Source organism: Furipterus horrens, unplaced genomic scaffold (genome assembly GCF_987537825.1).
Source record: "Furipterus horrens unplaced genomic scaffold, mFurHor1.1.pri manual_scaffold_5, whole genome shotgun sequence".
Classification (NCBI taxonomy): Eukaryota; Metazoa; Chordata; class Mammalia; order Chiroptera; family Furipteridae; genus Furipterus; species Furipterus horrens.
In genome coordinates this window covers 77212320-77225376 of record NW_028327175.1, presented here as the reverse complement: position 1 = coordinate 77225376, position 13057 = coordinate 77212320, and the positions used below count along the sequence as shown (strand labels likewise).

At 38.7% G+C, this 13057-nt stretch overlaps 1 protein-coding gene across 3 annotated transcripts in view; it reads left to right on the top strand.

The window, feature by feature from the left end:
- Window positions 1-12854, top strand: part of NREP (neuronal regeneration related protein) — a 28517-nt gene extending 15663 nt beyond the window's left edge. For all 3 annotated transcript variants that reach the window (XM_090276558.1, XM_090276559.1, XM_090276560.1), the window contains exons 4-5: window positions 6802-6879; window positions 11114-12854. In XM_090276558.1, coding sequence (XP_090132684.1) covers window positions 6802-6879; window positions 11114-11239 — 204 coding nt within the window. In that variant the 3' untranslated portion in view covers window positions 11240-12854. The remainder of the gene's footprint in view (window positions 1-6801; window positions 6880-11113) is intronic.
- The last annotated feature ends 203 nt before the right edge of the window (window positions 12855-13057 follow it).

Below are 13057 nucleotides of genomic sequence, written 5' to 3'. Positions count from 1 at the left end.
CAGTAACTCCCTTTTTTGGATTTATGGAGTCTTTAGGTGGATTGCTTTGTGCTAAGCATGTTCCTCTTGGAAAGGAATGAGGCTGGGATGAGAGGAGGAGTTTGCTCAACACGAGTGCTTGCCGCTAGCCTCTGTGTTCACCATGGTCGAGCTACCCAGCCGCTGCTGCCCCCTGCCTTGACCCACACACCATCAAAGCCCTGAAAAGTCACCCAACGATCTGTTTTAAATAGTGTTGAAAAAGCAAAGTTGGATAATGTTAACCTTTTGTGGCTTGCTCCTGACTTGATTCATTGCTCCTCTTGAAAGTCTTTGCTCTTATTCTTAGAAATCAAATTTTAAAAGACTCGGTAGCCAAACAAGCACAATATTATATTGTCTAACAGAGTGACTCTGAAAGCTCTTTGTACTGACGGTTGATTTCACATGTAAACACTTCCATTTTGTTGCTGGGAGATTTCCTTTTCCTTTCTCTGCCTTTTTGAAATTTAGAAATAAAATTCCACAGCTGTCCGGTTCCCACTGTCATCAGGGGCCTCTCAACGTGGCCTCACAGTGAGCAGTGTGAACTTAGAGGATTCCACTCTTCAAGTCTGTACTGCTTGTGTCAGACATCGAGGCTGGCATGTAATTTTGGGCAATAACATAATATGCTGTGTGACATTTATAAAATATGGACATTTGCTGTGCTCATGGTGGGCATATACACCCAACGGGCTTAACCCATTTGTGAGCTATCATTGTCTTCCTCATTGAACCTTGTCTCCCTACCCCCATTTCTACAGGTTAAGATCCTGTAGGACCATGGAAATGCAGAGCATGTCAGCACATGTAGTGATACAGCACTGCCCTAGAAGGCCATCTTTTCCTTTCCGACAGGAGGACATTCATGGCAGAGAATGTCTTGTAATTCCCGTTGGTTACCACAGCCAGCTCCTGTGTGTGTGCTTAGTGTGTATATGTGTGCACACTTGTGTACTTAAATTAGGTCTCCGCATGTTGCACTAAGTTCCTAAACCAGAATGTTTGCCAATTTAGGCACCAGCTAACAGTCTAGTCTGCTTTCCAGAATGTCCAGAGTGGCTCCACGTTCAGCGTGCTTATACTTTGTCCTCTAGTTGCAATGCATTCCCTCCACTTGGTGCTTTGTCTGCAAGTTGCCCTCCCAGGGCTGGGCAGGTCTCTAGAGAAACAGTGCATCATCTTTTGGCACCCATCTAATCATTGATGTAATGCTGCTCAGAGAAAATGATCCTTTTAACTCATTTATGGTTTCAGTTTACATCCTGCCCTCTCTCATGACCAGTAGCACCTGGGAGCAAAGTGGCTTTTGAGGGAGATTCTTAATAGCACCACTTCAAAGGGTATTTGCAGAAACGAAGTGTGCATATATGCAAGTAGTTTCCCCTTGTATACAGTACTAGGTTCTACAACTTCCCAACCAATTAGGCAGAATGGAACATATACACGTGTAGACACATGCACACTGTTTAATTGGCAGAGAGATTATGAAATATACTCCTTCGCTGCTCAAGGAATTAATTATGCAGGTTGGACACCTGCTGCCCCAGCCCACTTTCCTAATTACACGGGGTGGGCACCTCTATCCTTGTTAAGACATAAAAGGGCCATGTGTGTGCATTCTTAAGCACATAGAACTTCATCAAGGATAGGAAATATAATTATGGTTGCTAACCAGGCCATGCAATGTCCTCATAGCAGATTTCTGAGACAGTATGTTAACCAATTAAGTAAGCAACATATAATATGTATGTAGTGGATTTAAGCTCTGAATAAACCCATGACTCTACCTTTGAGGATCAATCTCATAGAACAGTCTCCCCAAAGAAATAGTGATTGAGACAGTAGATGAGGAAAATAAAAATTTAGAAATAGGTAATAAATATCTGTAATTCGAATTCTACATGCAGTATAGAAGTGATAGGAAATGTTAATTAAATTGCTTCTGTATGTGGACCATACTATTAGAAAATAAAGAGCAAATTTTAAAATGAAGAGCTTAAAAGATTAAAAAAAGAATTTAAGGGATGATCTAGTTTGTATTTTTAGGATCTTGCAGGAGTGATCTCTGATTTTCCCCACATTTTATTTTTCTAGTTGGGATATGAAGTAATAATCATTGCCAAGCTAATTACCTTATAGACTTAAAAAAAATGAAGTTATTTTTCATGCTGCATTGTCCACAGAATAAAATAAGCCTTGAAAGACTTACAAAGCAAAAAACCTTGACCGTTATATTCTTAACTTGTATGCTGTGATAGACAATTGAAACTTAAATACCCAACCATCAAATACATTTAAAGAATCAGTAAGAAATAGTACATTTTCACCAGTAAACTATTTAAATATCTTGTGGGTTTAAATATGTTAAATATACTTGAAAGCAAAAAAATTGCTCTTAACCTAAGAGTTGCTCGTGGATATTTAAATACATATGTATCATGATTAGTGTATTTAAATGAACATGGTTTTTCAGTTCTGTGTTTAATGTAGTCATCAGTGATGTAAATGTAGCATTGTAGAAAAAGATGCATTAACTAACATATTCAGTGACAAGCGTAAACACTCCACCTTTCTCGGAATTTAAACAAAACCTTTGCATGTTCTGCAATTTAAAACAACAAAATTTTCCTTTCCCTCAATATTTTCAGAATGTTTTCTTAACTTTTGAGGATATAGTTTGCCTTTCCGATTTCTAACTTCTGGAAGAACAGTCTTCTAGAGCAGCGATTTTCAACCTCTTCTTTTACTCTCATGGCATACATAAACTACTAAAATTTTGTGGCACACTAAAGAACATTTTTGTATGTGTGTGTGGCTCTGACAAGAAAATAGGTGTAATTTTGATTCGGTCACACTGGATGGCTATTGTTGTGATGGCTGTTGTCATTTTTTTGTTTGACAATCTAAGGGAAAAGAGGTCAGTGCCCCTGACTAAATAGTTGGATGTTGTATGTTTTAGAAATTCTTGCAGCACACAATTGAAAATCACTGTTCTAGAGAGTTTTGAGTATTTTACCTGAGCAATAACAGTTGTGTATTTTATATATGGAAAACACTTTTAAAAGGACACGTACTTCTCTTGTGAAGTTCAAAGGACACCTTGGCTTACTTATTTAATAAGACAACAGTTTTCAGGTATTTCCATGTGGATTACCCAGATCACTTACATTTCTGAGATGAACACCACCACCATAAAGAGAGAGGATTCAGTGAAGTTAAAAAAAAAAAAAGAAAAAGAAAGTGATCGTTTAGTTGATGTTCATGAATAACATAAACTTGAATCCAGAAAAGTGAATGGCTGCAATACAGGTTAAGCCATGTGTCCGCCTTCAGAGCCTCAACTGACCAGTGCCAAGAACAAACATCTTTAGGGTCCAGCAAGAACTGGACTCCAAAAAGATAGATGAACTTAATCCTTGTTTTCTGACCCACATATTATCAGTATTCAGCAGCCTCAGTGACAGGGTCATCGTTGGCTCCTAATATTCTGAACTAGGTTTAAAAAAAAAAAACAGGACACAGCAACCTGTGGATTTTCTTTAGATCTGCTCACTGCCACCCACATTTCCTGTTGACAGTGCTACTGGATGTTTTGCTAAACATTGGTTTTGTGTGTTTTTAGTCTTTTGATATACTTCCAACACCTATTACATTTGACATGAACAATACCTTTTTTAAAAAATGCACTTAAAAGTACTGTATTAGTTTGCTTGGGCTAATAATTGTCATAGATCCTTCCTCTTAAATCTTTCATTTAAGAGTCTCAGAGTACCACAGGTATAAGAACAAAGCTGTAATGTAGGTAGCATGTATTTCTAATAATTACCACCTTTTTCCAAAATCACAAAAGGAACTGTAAGTATCTCCTTTAGATACCATGTCCAAGGATGTACCGAGTTCTTAGAGACCAGCCAAACAGGTTTGCTGAAGGTAAGACTCCTTTATCCCTGCCATTGGGGCTTATAGTACTGATTCTGAGAGACGAAGAATTTACCACAAGGCCAAAGTGTCATTTACTTTTCCTAAAGTATGCAATGATTACTTCATGACTCAAACATTTAAAAATGCCTAATTAGAAATACCCTTGTCAAATCTGTGACTAAATTAATGTTTCAAAAGAGTGAATTTGAGGAAGGTGGAGAAGTTTCCTCATTTGTGGGTTTTGCTATCAGATGCTTATGTTCCTGAGTTCTTTGGCAAAAAGTCACTGACTGTTTTTCTTTAAAAAAAAAAAAAAATGGGAGAGAAAGTTCTTGGGAAAATACATTGTAAGAATAAGTAGAGTAATTTCTGAGAGGCAAGCTATTTTTTAACTACACACCAGACCTGGGTGACTTTAGTATTGATGCTTTGAATCTAGAAGTTAAATGCTAAAACAATGTGATTTTGTTAAAATAGAATATCACAGAAAGTCAGAAGAACACAGACATAACGGTGTTCACTTGATTTTCCTTTTCATTGCATCCATGTGCTTACAAGTTTTTATGTGTATTTTTGTCAAGTGTTTTGGGTTTACAAGGAAACTATTTCTCATTAATATGTGTAATATTTTAATGGTACTTAAAGCATACTTTTATAACGAGACAATTATGCTAAGTGAAATAAGCCAGTTGGTAAATGACAAATACCATATGATCTCACTTATAAGTGAAACTTAATGAACAAAATAAACTAATGAGCAAAACAGAATCAGAGGCATAGACACATGGAACAGACAGCTGTAAAAGGGGAGGAGGGAGGTGGGGACTGGTTGAAAGAAGGGGAAGGGAGTAAAGAACTTGTATAAATGACCCATGGACATGGACAATGGTGTGGGGATTGACTATGGAAGTGGGGGCGGGCTGGGTGGATTCGGGGCAAAGGGGAAAAATTGGGATAACTAATAGCATAAACAATAAAATATTTAAATTAAAAAAAGTAATGTAGAAATGTAATCATTTTTATTGATTTATAATTATTTTTAAATCAATTTATGAACTTACGTTTGATCCCAATGTGGGGTCTCCTAAAATTCAGCCCACACTGGGATTTTTTGTTTTCTTCACCCATTCCTGGTTAAAGGGTGTGTCAGGGTGGCTCTTTGTCTCAAACAAGGCAGGTGATGGAGTTCTCCCAGAAGGCACTGGTCAAAGGCGGGGAAAATGGAGCAAGAGGAAGGAGGCTGGGTTTGGGGGGGGGGGGGTGCACATGGCCCAGAAAGCGGACCCAGTACAAAGTCAGAAAATAGGTCCAGCTCTTCCCGGATGAGCTCTCAAATATTTAAAACCTAAATGTATATGTTGGCTGTGGACTGTAGTTTTTGAAAGAGAGGTGGTAAGGAATTTGTATTCTGGCATAATTCAAGAGCATCAGGATAGTGGGAAGAACTGAAGTTTAGAGTCTGGAAATCAGGTTTGAGTTTAAGTCCTATCCTACACTGACTGTAACCTTGGGCAAGGCTGGTGACCTCTTTGAGTTTCACTCTCCTCGTCTATGTAATGTTTAAGACCTTTTCACAGGCTCATTGTCAGGATGAATTAGCTAATGTTTGCAAAATTCCTTTGTGAACTGGGATGTGCTGTAAATGTTACTGGAGTAGAGCAAAGTTACTTACTGTTAGACTATCCCAAGGAACCAACACAACCATCCTCATTTCCTACCTCAGACGTCCAGAGCAAATGGGTTGATTGGGATGTTGCAAACATCTCCATTAGTCCAGGGATTAGGTTACCCCATCTGGTGCTTCCCAAATCAAAAACAACATGTAAGTCTGTTTGCTAGCCTGTTAATGGGGTGTGATTCTTAATATTATTTATTAAAAGTGAGGTTTATTTACAGCATTTAGAGAACCAGGTCTGGAGGAAATCTTATCTATAAGTCTCTCCCCTCCCTTTAAGAAGGCCCCGTACCAAAGGTGAATTAGCCCTGAATTAGGTTGTTAAATTCTGTTTCTAATTTCTTGAAGTAGATTTCACATTTTTCCTCTCTGAATTCTTCTAGTAATTGAATAATTTTTCTGCAAAGTTCTTTCCTATAGCTGACCTAAATCTGTTTTAACTTAAATCCTGATCCCCGACTCCTGTCTTTCCTGGATATGGAGAGCAGCTGGTCAGCAAACTTTTTATGATAATGATCCTTTGTATATGTAGTTAAAAGAGAATTACTGAGTTTGACTCTCTTCACCTCACCCCTAAATCCATCAGCTAGTAGTCCCTGAATCATCTGTGGCGATGCTGCCTCCCTGGCCCTCGCTCAGGCACTTTGCTACCTTCAGGCAGCAGGACAGTGTGTTGTCAGGGGCCACATGGACCTGGAAGAATGCAGGCTGCTTCTTCCTTTCCTCCTATGCTCTCTACATAACCTTGAGCCTTCAAAAAAGTGATCAAGGATAATCCCTAACAGTGTTTGATGGATGCATGGCACATTTATCTCATAAACATGGGATTTTGCAAGTATCTTCTCACAGGCTGCTTTGAAAGTTAGGCCTCCCCAGTGCCTTTCTTTGCTCAGCCAGTCATGCCATGAAGCTGCCACTTGGCATGCTAAAGATAACTTTGATTGATACCTCCGCTTTATTGGAGTTGGTTTTGGAAGACAGAGCTAAACTCTCCAAGTGCAGCAAATATTCAGAAGCATACTAACAGTCTGAAAGAGCAGATGGGCTTCCCCACATTCTAAAGTTGCAATTGGGAAGTAAGTGATTTTTGAGGAGGATTGAGCGCATTAAGCTGATCACAGGTGGTTTCAAAGTGGATCTTGTTTTTAATCTAAATGTGTGTGCTCTTTTGTCTCTTATAGGCTTATTACCCGGATCTCTCTGTCTGGGTCAGTCAAGAACCATTTCCAAATAAGGAAATGGAGGGAAGGCTTCCTAAGGTAAGAACCTTAGCTGCTATTTTGTTATTTTTTTTAAATTTAGGAGCAATTAAAAAAAAATCAGTTATTCATTTTTATTTTTAATATTCATTATAGTCTAGGATAATATAATAATTCATTTATCTGATACTATTATGACCTTGGAAATAACATATACTAAAAAAATTATATCCTAAGGTCCTATGACTCTTAAAATTTCACATCTTCTTTTCTTGACAAGTCCAAAGCAAATTCTCATTTAATAATCATCGAACCAATGTACATTTTACAGGTTTTCAATTTGTTCCATCCCTGGGTAGATAAAGTCAAATATACTCAAAAGGTACCTTAAAAGGCTAAGATGATGACAGTTTTGTCTGATAATAATGCCTGAGAGTTTGATAAAATTATCCATGATACAAAACAGAATGAACATTAAAGAACTGTTATATTTCTTTCTTTTAATTTTTAGACCTAAAATATTTTCCGTAAACATGCTTTCATTGTGCTGGCATCTTAGATGTGACAATTCTCTATGTTAAAAATTTTGTAAAATTTACATTTTAGATTTTAGCACCATTTCTGGGAAAAAAAAATCCAACAAAAAATATTTTCAAATCACTTACCAGTTTTTACTATAGCTACCTTTAGACTTTGCTTGTTAGGATAAATATCATTTGACCTTAAATAGAAGGATTATACTTTTTACCACTGACCTCTTGATTTTGCAGTTACTAAAGAAAAATAAGAGTTCATTGAAAATAAAAATAAACATTTAAATGTTTCATATATGTAACTGACCAGTGATGAGGCCTACCCAGCTATTACTGATATTTCAATGTTTGAAAATTTCTCTTATTTATACTAAATGATTCCAGCAATTCTCTATCTTTCTCTGGCAGGCAGAATTTGAAGAGGTTGCATCAACTGTCAGTTTTCACTGAAAGCAAGCAATTCTAAATCACTTTTAATTTTTCAGAGAATTTCTGAAGGTCACGGTTGAAATCATTGGCAGGGAAGCAGGTGAACAGAATGATTTCGCCTTTATCTGAGCTAGGCTTGTGCTGATCTTATAGAGTTGAGGTGGAAGTGAGCTTAAAACACACCTGCATCCCACCATCCCCCACCACATCACCAGCATCGCAGTGTAACTAACTGTAGACATTCTTTGCAGGACCAGCTCAGGGCAAAATTCCCCCGAGCCACTGAGGCTAGGACATGATAATGGAAGGAGCAAGAGAGAGTATAGTCTTTTCATTAGTTCCTGCCCCACACAGGCACCCAGATGTCCTCTCTTTGATACTGGTGACAGCAAGCAGAGAGACAAGACTAGGCAAGTTTCTCAATGAGTCAGTAGTGCCTCCTTTTCCTCTCCGAAGGCTGGTGCGGGTCCCAGGCCTTGCCTGCAAGTGAGGCATGCTGCAGGGGCTGCCACAGTGGGTCCTGTGATTCCGGCCCTCTGCGATTCTAAGTTCTTTCCTCTCAAAATATGTGACTAGTACCTTGAGCATAATGTATTTGTCCTATTCCCAGCAGTTCCCTTCTGGAAAAACGCATCTTTGTGTAATCATAAGAAAAATAATCTTGACGTATTTGGTTCATGGCACACAATTGAGTTATTGGGGGATTCCTATACTAACAGTCATCATCCGAGAGGGTCACCCAGCCTCAGGCAGGTCAGCTGTAGGGGTATCCGGGAGAGCCGGTCTGGGGACACATCATTCCCCTCCTCCAGCCTTCTAGTTTATTCAAGTTCCTCAGTTCTCTGGGGACCACATGTGCTGGATGGTGGAAGAAGGTAGGATTATTTTTTGCCTGAATTTTTATAAGGCCTGACTCCTGGAGAAATAAGACATTACTGTGTTCCTGCTTAAAAATGCCTCATTCCCTTGCTACAGAAGCCTAAAATTCCTTTAGAGCAGAAAGACTATTCTTTTCTTTTTTTTTAAATGAAGGACAGGAGGTAACAATTGAAATCTAGTAAATTCTAGCCTCCAATGGGAGGCTGTGCAGAACTTAATCTGCACAGGAGCTCCCCTCCCCACAGACTGCTGGGTTGTGGACCCTCAGCTGCTGCACGGGGTGACACCATTGCCTTGCCATTGTCCTGCCATTGTCCAGCTGTACCTGGTCGTCTTTCTGCAGCAAGTTAATGAAGGGCAGGATGGGCAGGGGCTGTTTTTTGTCTCTGTTTTAATCTCTGTAGGCTTAAAATCTAATAGAATACTCAAGCCATAATAGGCACTCAGAACATGAATAATAAATGAAGACACAAATGTTTGGGAGCCTCATAGGACAGAAACATAGTAAAAATGTAGATTCCCATCTGAAATGATCTCCTTCACATTTTCTTTTTCTGGATATAACCTCTCTCCAAATTATCCAGATGCCACTCAGCTCTTTATTTTGTTTTCTTGTGTATTTTCCATGGAGATAAAAGATTAGTAAGACTGAGATTTATATAGATAGATTAATGCTCTGTATATTAACTTTTGAACAGAATAAGTCTGAACCTAAGGTAGCAGTTTGAGCCCAGCCATGTAACAGAGGGTAGTTGTTGAGTGAAGCGATATTCATGAACTTTTGATTTTCCTTCTTGGCCTGAGACAATTAGAAAACGTTGAATTTTTCACTTGTCTAAAACCTAAGTCTGTCATATTTTGAATCATGCATACTAACTGTTTGACAGGAGAGGAGGAACAAATATTACTTTAAAGGCACCGTTATTACAGTGGATTTCTTTCTTTCTTTTTTTTTTAATCTTGGGATTGCATGCCAAAATTTCAAGATTGAAATTATTTTCACAATTCAAAGAAACTGCCCACTATAATGCTTTTGGAAATTTATCTAGCTCCTAAAGTGTGTGTTAGTGGTGAATTATATTTTAATTTAATTTTCTGGTTTGGTTCTGTTGGTATTTATTATACTAAAACAACCTCTAAATCACAAGCTAAAACTGGCATATTAAAGTACATACTGAATGAATTTGATATACATCTTTAAAATGTTGTATATACTTAGTGTCTGAGGTTTTTAAACATGAAATTTAGGTATACCAGATGTTTAATATGAAAAACCTATACAGTAAATGAGAGTTCTTGAAGTTGAATTATTTGTGACATTTAGTTCACCCTGGGCTGCTGAAAAATTTATTCAGTTTCAAGTTGTTAGGAAGTTCCTGATGTCTGAATTTTTCTTAAAAAGAAATTCAAATGTGATCTTTTACAGATCACAAAGCAAGAGTATCACTTTAATCCAAGTCATTCTATCTAATCAAATTATCTTATTATAAATGTCCTATTAAAATGTGTGACCTGATCAAAACAGGAAAAAAGTGATCTTTTAAAACCACAACAAGTAATTTTTTTCCCCAAAGAAACTTAAGTAGCTAATGGTTTGTCTAAAGGAGAAACTTGTCAAATCACTATTTTCATATCCAATCAGAGCAGGCAATCTATTTGTGGTAAAGTAAGACCTCTATTTTATATCATCCAATGCCAGATGGGGTTCACTGTCTGTCCTCTTACTGTTCGGTTACTATGGAGAGCTTCTTTCCATTGGTGTTCAATGGATCATCAGTCACCTTGTGGTTGGATTATTTTAGTCAGAAACACAAAAACCTCACTCATCAGGATTATGAGAAGAGACTTAGAATAGCCCCATCAGTCCAAACTAGCAGAATCTCTCTCTTCTGGCCTTGGTTTCACACTGTTCTCCTATTTCCTGCAACCCCTCCCCCAAATTCACACTACTTCCCTCCCAAACATTCCCCCCTTTGATTCTGACCATAAGGCCCACATGGACTGTGCCGGTGCTTATGGCATAAGCCATACATAAATTACCTTACTCCATCATAGCCATCAATGGTTGAACTCTTTTAAAAAATTTTTTTTAAAAAGTGTCAATACTCCAGGGAGCACCTCTCACCCAGCTTCAGGTCAGGCCCTATCTGATGCTAGAAACTGACCTCAGAAACCTGACTGGGGGAATGCTGCCTCCCACATGGCTGGGCTCAGCCATGAGAGAAGCACTTGATTCTGCTGAAGCCAAGGCAGCTAGTGTTTAATTATTATACTTCATGCCCCCACAGACCTAATATTTACATTCAGGTGAACTGTGTTTAATATGTAAACTCTGTTTGCAAAACATTGGGAGTTCAAGGATAAAAAATATTCAAATGGTTTCCGAAGCATGACTAAGTGTGTCTCTCTTTTGTGTGTGTTCTCTGTTTGTGTCTGGGCCACCTGCCTTTCAGGGAAGACTTCCTGTCCCAAAGGGAGTGAACTGCAAGAAGAAGGACGAGACTGAGGCTGCCTCCCTGACTCCACTTGGCAGCAATGAGCTCCACTCCCCAAGAATCAGTTACCTCCACTCTTTTTAATCATAACACCTCCATTTGTATTACGTATGGTGTATGAGTATTGATGAGGTCATGGTATCATATATGGGATTTTTTTCTGTGTAAATCATCAAGTATAAGAAGAAACTATGGGACTCTGAGCCTTGCTTTAGAGAATTTACAGTGGGCAGATAGGTATCATCATATCAGTTTTCAATCATTCTGACTCAAGTGAAAACACTCAGAATTTCACACTGTGAATCCACGTTTACAACCCTTACAGGTGGGCCTTCAGGCCTGGTTCTCTACGACAACGTCTTCCACAACTCAAACTCCTACAGCTCTCTCACAACCGGTCCACTCCTGCCTTGGCACTCACACAGCTCCCGACTGCTTCATGCAGAGGCTGAGAGTCCCCCTTTTTTTTTTTTTTTTCATTTAGATGTAACAAGCCTAGTAGTTTATGTTCATCAATTGTCTGTATATCTCTATATTTTATCCATGTACTCTTTTGATGTATAGAAGTAGTTTGAAACTCATTGTTTCCTTGTGGTAAGTGACCGAGATGCTGCCACAGGACCTGAGACACTGATGAATGGTGCTATTTTGGACTTTCAACATGCTCCTTGGCGAGGTAGCTCTGATGGAGTTATTTTTTATTTCCATGTTCTAAGAAGGTGTTGGTACTCTGTTTCCCTGGATGTTGTTCTCTAGACTGGATTGACTTGTTTTCCTTGTGTCTTCAGTGTGGCTTTCTTCTTCAGCGTTGTAGGTTGAGTGAACGCTACCGGAGAGAGTGTAAGAGACCACGTCTCAAGGGCTGACACTCATGGACCCGCAGCCACCGTAGCGGGAGCAATCACAAAACTGTAATTTACTTACCAAATCTCTTCCTTTTGGTAGCCTCGCCTGCCTAACTTAGAGAAAGAAGCAATAAGTGGGCAGGCATTTTTAGGTGTCTCTTGGTTCTTTTTGTCTGAAAGAATATTTGGGGGGAAAGGGAAAACTCCTTTTTTAATAAATGCCCTCTAAAAAACTCCAAAACACTGGTATCTGAGTCAGAATAAGAAAATTACACCATTCCCAAAAATTGGGTTGGAAAAATGTCTACAAAAAAAATTGTTTTTTTGAAAGACAGAACACTTTTCGGCAATTTTGATAAGCAAGGTGTAGATTTTACATTTTTGTCCTTGCTCCCAATGGAATGGATAAACAAACAAAAAAATCAGAAATACCATCTTCTCACAGAATGTTGTTGCGTTAGCCAGTCTGAAAGCCCACCTTAATTTTTATATAACTGTCTTTTAGCTCTTCCTTTGACAGGGCAGCTCTGTTCTGAACTGTTCCGCTTCTGACTGTTAAACATCTATGATGCATGCGCTGCACTTCTTCATTCTCTTCTTGCTCCCCCATTGGCCTGAGTTTCTCGTGCATTTCCCCGCTCCCTTCTTTGTTAGAGTAGGTATATCAGCTGTGTAAATAGAGCAAGAACAGTATTCTGCATCTGTGGCATTTATGTAGAGTTGCGGTTGTGTGCTGCTGAAAATGCAGGCTTTTGTAACAATGTGATCTTTACTGATGCACTCATGACAAGTACCCAGTGTATTTTAGCTACTTTAGTAGTATTTGTTCAATAAATATACAAGCTGTAAGGTAACTGGCTTGACTCGTCATTGGAAAGGCCTGCTTTGGAATGTTTTCACCGGTTCATGTTAATTCATGTGTTCTCAGAGCCCCCAAAGAAGGGCCCAAGGGCAAATATCAAAAAGAATCGAATCAGCTCTGCCTTTCATGCATTTTCCTTTCGGAGGGTTTTATGAAATTAGGGGCCAGGCACTGGCTCATTACGGTGGTATTTGC